Raw genomic sequence first — 8,940 nt, forward strand, 5'->3', positions numbered from 1 at the left:
CACTAGGGTACAGACATGTATCATCATGCATGATGCCCAGTGTTTACATGGACGCCGTGGATCTGAACGCAGATTCTCATGCTTTCATATCAAGCACTTAACTCTCTGAGCTCTCACTCTAGTCCCTGTTAACGACAGTTTATTCTTTGCCATCCAGTGTGGTGCTTAGGCACTGAGAATCTGTATGGTATTAAGTAGCTACTTATGGAATGCATAACTACTTCTGCTCTGTCTTCATGCCATATTCTTTGTCAGGTTAAGACTTTCTTCACTTTTCTATGTACTATCCATTAAACACGCTCTGTTTCAGTTACTAGATCAAAGAAGTCTATAAATTCTGTATGGTCAATGTTGTTCTTAAGAACTAGAAATGGTAGTAGCCATGACAGAAAAGGGTCCAGACAAATGCAGCCAACTCTCAAATAGCTTAGAGAAAAAAAATACACACAATAGGAGTAATAATATGCATGCTCCAGATGTAACAGGACATTAGATACACATCTGAACTCATAGAGACAGCACAAACAAGACCTGCAGGGATTTAAGCTAGATGGGGTCCCAGCACTACGAGGGGGAAGTAGCCGCGTCCTTAAAGAAGTTGTATGCAATTGATATCTCCTGGCAAAGGAGAAGTCAGTTTTCTCCATTGAAGTCTCACAGAGTACATTTCCATACCTCAAGGTCCTGTGCCCAGCAGTAGTTGGTCAAAACAAACTCAGTGGTATTTTTGCAGACTTTCAGACCCATTTTGCTTTGTTTGGACATTTCTGTTATTAGTCTTTAGCCTATTTTGGTTTTTGTTTCTGTGAGGTTTTTTGGTGTGTGTTTATTTCATGATTTTTATTGCTATTTTTGTTTAAGGGAGAGAGGATGGGTAAGGAGAATTTGGGAGAAATATAATAAAAATATATTCTATGAAAATATTTAAAAGTATTTTTAAAAATTGGAGTTGTCAGTGTAGAGGAATATGAGTAACACATAGTCTGCAGACTACTGTGGAGCACTCTACAAGTCAAGGGGCTGCAGTGATACTAACGCGCTAACGTGCTAGTTCTACTTTCTTTCCAAATCCCACTAAACAAAAATAAAGAGTTTAAAAAGATATCAAACTTACAAGCAGACAAGGACAATCCCTGGAAGACACAAAGTGTCGTCTGTGTAGTAACCAGTGAGAGGCAGCGCTGCTGAGTGACACTGAGTGCCGCCCTAGCTTGGAGACGAGTACAGCACCTGGCTTTGTGCCATGTGCGAGCTATTGTTCAGAAGCAGTGGAGTAACAAGTGGACACACAGACAGAAGCTGTGCTAGAGGAAGCAGTCACTCCCTAGAGTTCCTTCTGCATCTCCCATCAGCAGTGTGCTCCTGTTCAGGCTGACATTCATTCACCGGCCCTGACAGGCCAGCCCCCTGCTTGAGATGAGGTGCCTCAGTTCGGCAACCTCAGGCATGTCATCTTCAGAGTCCATGCTGTCCACGAGGGACCTTTATGGGGCCATTGAATGACAGGTGGTTGTGTGGGAAAGAGACCACATTGGTAAGAACAGAAATGGCCAAGGCTCGTGAGAAAGCCACACTGCACAGGAAGCAGTAATATCTTACAGTAATGAATATAAGCCTAAGGCCCCTCTGAGACATGTTCTTATTCATTTACAGAGCTATACCATGTAGGAGGAAGTTACAGCCTAGGTCTTACAATGTGCCTCATAGCACTCGTCTTGTTCTGTATGCACTTACTAATCTGGGGGTGATTTTAAAATAAACAGTAGTACCTGGTGACTTTTCTGAACAATCATTTTCTTTTTGACGCTGGAGACTTGGTGCAGAGCCTTGTCTATGCTACATAGCAATGTAACATTGGGGTTACATCTCTGGCCCCACCTAGAAATACTCTATAACCAATCTTTTATTGTTTTGTTTGAAACTGTATTCTACCCTGCAGCCAGGCTGAAGAACTCATACTTATTCTCCTACACTAGCTGTCTATAATTAATCTTAATTCAGTATGTTCCTAACAAAAAGATGTCAGGAAAAGGAAAACCCAAGGTTGTTTTTCCTGAAAAAGGGCTCCAATTTGCTATTAATTTTCTATCTAGAGATAACATTCTCAAATCGGAGAGATTTTTTCTTTCACTGGTGTGTAACCATATCTACAATTGGAAGGGAACTACTGGTACCTGCTGAGTACAGGTTGGGGTGCTGCTAATTATCCTACAACACCCAGGGTACCATCTCACAACTAATCTACCAAGCTCGATGCGGCAACTGTGTTTATGTTGAGAAATCTAAAAGATCAGATGGATCCCACTGAGGAACAACCCACACCCAAAGCTGTTCTTTCCTAACAGGCTGCTGAAATACTGGCTGCCAGGCACGTGTCCTCCATGCCAGAGACAGGCACAGTCGTCTCTGCAGAGGGAAAAGACATAAATAATAAATACTAGGAGGAAAATGAAGTTTAACAGGAAAAAAATTAATAGAACATCAGTTCTGTTCCAGCTAAACAAGACTGAATCAACAACTGTAAATTAAGAGTTGAAATGAAGCCGGGCGGTGGTGGCGCATGCCTTTAATCCCAGCACTTGGGAGGCAGAGGCAGGCAGATTTCTGAGTTCGAGGCCAGCCTAGTCTACAGAGTGAGTTCCAGGACAGCCAGGGCTACACAGAGAAACTCTGTCTCAAAAAACCAAAAAAAAAAAAAAAAAAAAAAAAAAAAAAAAAAAAAAAAAAAAAAAAAAAAAAAAAAAAAAAAAAAAAAGAAAAAAAAAAAAAGAGTTGAAACGATAAACATAGTGAAAATGAAGGGTTTTGTTTGCCTGGTCTTTTTTTGTTTTGTTTTTAAAAAGCAAAATGCTTTTACAAAGCATATCCCTTAAAAGAAAGTATATTCTTTATAGTGTTTTGCAGGGAACTTCAAGTGTATAGTCACTGTAATAAAAGCACTGAGAGTTCTGGGAGGGCTGGGGGTTTAGTTCAGTGGTAGTGTGTAAGTGCTTGCCTAGCACATGTAAGGGCCTGGGCTTGCTTGATCTCTAAGACCCACCCCACCCACCCCCTTCTAAAAAAAAAGAAGAAAAAAGGAGGAGGAGAAGGAAGGAAGGAAATCAAGAACAATAACTAAATGTGAGACAGCAGAGAACTAGAAAGCATGGAATAGAAGTAGAGAAGTAAGGGAGGTGTCTAAAGACAAGCTATAGTCCTCCTTTTCAACATCAGTACCTAATAGACACAGCAAATGTAATGATACGGGAATAAATGTTATAAGAGCCAGCTCCACTGGAGAGTGCGCTCAGAGATTAAGAACACTGGCTGCTTTTCCAGAGGTCCTGAGTTCAATTCCCAGCAACCATATAGCTCATAACAATATATAGTGAGATCTGGTGCCCTCTTCTGGCCTGCAGACATACATGCAGGCAGAAAGCTGTATACATAATCAGTAAATCTTTTTTTTTTTTTTTTTTGGAGAGAGGGTTTCTCTGTATGGCCCTGGCTGTCCTGGAACTCAGAAATCCACCTGCCTCTCCTTCTCAAGTGCTGGGATTAAAGGCTTGTGCCACCACCGCCCAGCTATAATAAGTAAATCTTAAAAAAAAAAAAAAAAAAGGACCAGCTCTAAGATTAGAAAGTGCTTATTTCTGGGAGCAAACTATGACATGAGTATGGTAAAAAAAATATTTAATAAGTCTGAAAGAAGTATTTAATTTCATATATGAAAAACTAATTATAATTTTCAAAGTTGTATTTGATTTGAAGACTATTTGATACATGGGTTTTTTGGATCTATTGAGCTCATCTCTGTTTTTTTCTATTTGAAACATAGTATATCAAGAAAAAAGAGTATTGAAGCAAGTTATTGAACCATTTTTTAAATCACTCTGGAAAAGGTAATAGGGGCCAAGGAAGATTTTAGACCATTCCTATTTGCCTATCAAAATTTACCTATCAGATTTCATATTTAAAATATTGTATTAAACATTATGCCACCGAATATTTTTATCTCTGCCCATGAGTATTTAATGTGTCTCCTGAGAGCTGGGACTTTTCACTTTATATTCTCTTACACTGTGATCAGTATTTTACAGACAGAAAAACGGAGGGTCAGGACAGGCGGTCTAGTGATTGGTTCAGATCTGTTCTCATGTATTTTGACCTAACTCAAAACAACAGGACAGAAAGAAAGTAATAACAAACCAGACAGAGAAGAGAACAACACATCTCTAATAAATACTGCTTACTTAAATCTCAGAGGGCAAATCTGATAGGCATGAAATGAAACACTGAGTAGCTGGTGCTAAGCAAGGCTGGTAGGCCATAAAGTAAAGAGACATTGGTAAAAAACCAGTAGAAACTGGTTTTCAAATTCTTTATAGAACACAGAATGCAGACAAGACCCATTTTCAATAAATGAGGGTTTATTCTTTCGGCTTATATAATTTGTGTATTTTCTTTGCAACCACTCATTTGTCTCTAAACCACAATGATAGCCAATGCTTCTTTTGTGCTCCATAGTACCTAAACAAAGCTAAGCATTTGGGTAAACACCCAGAGTTACTGAATAATTTAAGTTAATCTAAAGAATTAAATTAGTTGGGCAGGAGAGAGTCTAATGATGGTGCATAATACACATTTCTAGTGTCTCTGTAATTCAACAGTGTTTCACAGTGTTTGGCACTAGTTGTAATAATGGACATACTCTATTACTTTGTACTAGAACTGTAAATACAAGTTCACCGGAAAGGCTGGCATTGTTCTGCTCCATTCATTTGCTTTCTTGTTCCTACCACATAACAAAACTGCTATCCTCTTGATGTAAGAAATCAAGAAAGAAATCTTTCTTTTGTTAAATATATTATCACAAATCCATCCTGCACGCTTATCCCATGACACTCAGGAAAATGTCATCTTCCATCACCTATATTTTGAGTCTCAAAATCATCTATGAGGAAGAGAGGAAGGCACACCAAGTAATCGAAATTACATTTTTCATATGAGAAACTGATGTCTGGAGAGACTGAGTAACTCACCTGAGTTCCATGGGTACCAGATGACAAAGACACATGTTCTGCAAGTCCAGCTTCTCCTTATGCTATCTCACACTAACTAACCCTTTGATAATAGAATGGAATAAACACTAAGCAGTAGAATCTTAGAAGACTACAATGAAGACTTACATGGCCTTTTGACCTCACTTTAATCATGTTAAAAACAATTATCAGCTTTTTAACTACTTATGGCTTTGCAAATCATAATTAATGTTTTTAATCATATGGAATAACTGGCATTAATTCAAGGGATTCTAACAAGTTGTCAAAAGACAAAAGAAAAGTGTAAGCCTCTCCTAGTTCCTCTTTGTGACACTGCTGTATCAGGTGGTACATGCCTGTGTACCACAGTTAGCTGAGAAGTACTTTTGATAAATTTTAAATGTTAAAGAAGTAAGAGAGTCAATTAAACTATATTAAAACAAAACAAAACACATTAATTTCTCTGTATTTTTTCTTTTCTTTTGTATTTTTGAAACAGGTTTTCTCTGTGTAGCCCTGGTTGTGCGCCTGCCTCTGTCTCCCAAGTGCTGGGATTAAAGGCTTGTGCCACCACCGCCTGTCAATTTCTTTGTATTTTAAGGCCAAGATAACAGAGAAAATTTTTCTCTATTTACCTCAGTAATTGGCTGCCCCTGGTGTGTTGTCAAATCAAGTTCTTGAGGGCGTGTCACTTTGTCAATATCCAAAGAATCCATGCTGGAGGCTGCAGAAGTGATGCTTGAACGGGAGGAGTTACTAATGGAGCGTGCTTCAGCATCACTCACAGTGCCTGCTGACGCGGTTCTTCTGTGCTGGTTTGTCACTGAAGGCTTAGAATCTTCTACTACAGACTGCTGAGCAGCCTCATCCATGCTCAAGGAAGCCTGTTCTAATTGTGCGGTGATGTCATCCAGGGAGTAGTTAGCATGGGAAGGGTTAGTTGTTCTATTAGAGGATGATGATAATCCTCTCAGGGTGCCATGTCTTGACGTATGCCGGCCAGCAGGTAGCTTCTGAGTAACTTTTGGCTCTGTGACTTGCCGCTTACTATTTCCTGAGCCAATGCTGCTGAGCTCCTGCTCTATAGAGCAGAGATCGGCCATCAGGGCGTCCAGATCCACAGCCTCACCCTGATTCAGAGCTTCTACAGAGAAGACAAAACTTTCAGAACAGAATCAAAACCTACACATCTTAGTATTAAGTTAGACACAGGCAGTGGGAAAAAAAGCAAAACAATACATTTCATTGGACCTAAAATCAATCAAATAAAGTACTTAACAGGTTTTGTTTTAAGTCCTGAGAGAATTTTTAGAAACAAATATCCTATCTTTTAAGATCTCTGGCAAGGAAAATAAAGTTGTAAGTTTAAAGACAAAATACTGAAACACCTTGTACTATTCTATGGTTTTATCCCAATCTCTCAAGTAACTTTGCACTACTGTGCTGGCTTGATACAAGTAAGAGTTACCCGAAAGGAGGAAATCTCGATTGAGAAAACACCTTCATTAGACTGGCTGTAAGGCATTTTCTTAATTAGTGGAGTCTAGCCCTTTGTGGATGGTGCCATCCGGGGCAGGTGGTCCTGGCTTTCATTAGAAAACAGGCTGAGCAAGCCAGGGGAAGCAAGCCAATAAGCAGTACCCCTCCATGCCTGTTTCAGTTCCTGCCTCCAGGTTCTGCTGTCTAAGTTCCTGTCTTGACTTCCTTCAATGAAAGAAGTATAAGCCAAATAAACCTTTGCTTCCCGATTTGCTTTTGGTTATAGTGTTTTATTACAGCAGCCCTAAGGCAACTGTTAATATGGTCAACACCCATGTAGATATAGTTATTACCAAAAGAGAGAAGGGCATAAAGAGGAAAGTCTTAAAAAAATTAGAACATTTATTGCATACACTAAGACATAACTAGGTACATTAAATACAGGTCACAAGGCTGATTTTGAAATTATTAAGAAAAATTTTCTTTAGACTTTAATCCAGTCAGAAAACAATACAATCAGATTGCTGTGGGCTTTTTCTCCTTAGCATGCACAGTATCAAGTATTAAGTACATGACAAGACATACATACATGCTATATTCTAGTTTCTTTTTCTGTGATTAATTGGAATATGCATAAGTTAACTCAGAATGGAGAGATGGCTCAGTAGCTAAGAGCATGTACTGCTCTGCCAGAGAACCTGATAGCACCCACCCACATTACATGGTTCACAACCACCTGTAACTCTAACTTCAAGATTATCTGACACTTCTGGCCTCTACTGGGGCCTGCACTCATGTGTATACCTACACACACACACACACACACACACACACATACACACACACACACACAGAATTTTTAAAAAGAGTAACAAAACTCAGTCAAGTTACGTATATAATTTAGAATTGCATTTCTATTATTCCTTTATTATAGAACTTTAGTTAATCAAATCTTACCATTCAAGTTGTATATGGAGAAACGGTAAGAAAAGTTGGCCATATTTGTTTCCTGGCGAAGAGGAGATCTTTTTACTGGTTCTTTGGGCTTGTCAGAATCCAAACTCTTTAAAAGAAGAACGTTTAACAAGTTGTATTAATGTGTGTTTTCATTACACAAAAAAGATGAGTGAACTGCCATACTGTCTTGGAGTTTCTCTTGATGTGATGAAAATACTGTACCAAAAAGCAAGATAAAGAGGAAAGGCTTTACTCAGCTTACACTTCCATATCACTGTTTGTCATCTAAAGGAACATTTAAAAGAACAGGACATGAACTCAGACAGGGCAGGAACCGGGAGGCAGGAGCTGATGCGGAGGCCATGGACAGGTGCTGCTTACTGGCTTGCTCCTCATTGCTTGTTCAGCCTGCTTTCTTATAGAACCCAGGAATACCTGCCCAGGGATGGCTCCACCCACAATGGGCTGGGCCTTCCCCATCAATCACTAATTAGAAATGTACCCTACAGGCTTGCTTATAGCCCATCATATGAAAGTATTTTCTTGCCTTCCGGTCCCACAACACCCAGAGGAAGCTCCATTCCCAGGCGCTCTAACACCCAAAATCAGAGGTGAAGAGGTCACAACATCTGTCCCAACACTGGGAGTAACTGGGACCAGCGGGACCAAGCACATAGGAACTCCCAGTGGCTCAGGTTCCTTCTGGTCTGTCTGGGCTAGCTGGTGCCCTGAGCAGACCTTGGGTGCAAGCTCCACAGCCAGTCTCAAAACACCCAGAGAAGCTCCACTCTCAGATGCGCTAACAAGCCCAGGGTCACAGGATCCTAGAATCACAGGATCACAGAGACAGCTTTACTCTGAGGAGTTCTGACACAACCAAGATCACAAGAAGGACAGGATCCAGTCAGATTTAGCAAGGGCAGGTAGCACTAGAGATAATCAAGACGACAGGAGGCAAACTTAAGAAAATAAGCAACACAAACCAAGGTTACTTGGCATCATCAGAACCCAATACTCACACCATTGCAAGTCCTGGACACACCATCACACCGGAAAAGCAAGATTCAGATATAAAATCACTTCTCATGATGATGATACAGGACTTTAAGAAAGACATAAATAGCACCCTCAAAGAAATACAAGAGAATACAGGTAAACAGCTAGAAACCCTTCAAGAGGAAACACAAAAATCCCTTAAAGAGCTACAGAAAAACACAATCAAACAGATGAAGGAAATGAGCAAAACCATCCAGAATCTAAAAATGGAAATAGAAACAATAAAGAAAACAGAAAGAGAGAGAACACTGGCCATACAAAACCTAGGAAAGAAATCAGGAGTCATAGATGCAAACATCACCAACAGAATACAAGAGATAGAAGAGAGAGAATATCAGGGGTAGAAGACACCATAGAAGACATTGACACAGCAGTCAAAGAAAATGCAAAAAGCAAAAAGCTCCTAACCCAAAACATCCAGGAAATC

General features: G+C 39.8%; 1 protein-coding gene across 8 annotated transcripts in view; it reads right to left on the reverse strand.

The window, feature by feature from the left end:
• The window catches only part of Raph1 (Ras association (RalGDS/AF-6) and pleckstrin homology domains 1), a 197,821-nt gene that overhangs the window by 151,692 nt on the left and 37,189 nt on the right, over positions 1 to 8,940 (reverse strand). For all 8 annotated transcript variants that reach the window (XR_004117908.1, XR_004117909.1, XM_031367678.1 and 5 more), the window contains exons 3-4: positions 7,458 to 7,563; positions 5,657 to 6,165 (exon numbers count right to left, since the gene is read on the reverse strand). Coding sequence is in view for 6 of the 8 variants with exons in the window: in XM_031367678.1 (XP_031223538.1) it covers positions 5,657 to 6,165; positions 7,458 to 7,563 (615 nt within the window). In the remaining 2 variants the exon portion in view is untranslated. The remainder of the gene's footprint in view (positions 1 to 5,656; positions 6,166 to 7,457; positions 7,564 to 8,940) is intronic.

The sequence above is a fragment of the Mastomys coucha genome, unplaced genomic scaffold (genome assembly GCF_008632895.1).
Source record: "Mastomys coucha isolate ucsf_1 unplaced genomic scaffold, UCSF_Mcou_1 pScaffold14, whole genome shotgun sequence".
In the NCBI taxonomy this organism is placed as follows: domain Eukaryota; kingdom Metazoa; phylum Chordata; class Mammalia; order Rodentia; family Muridae; genus Mastomys; species Mastomys coucha.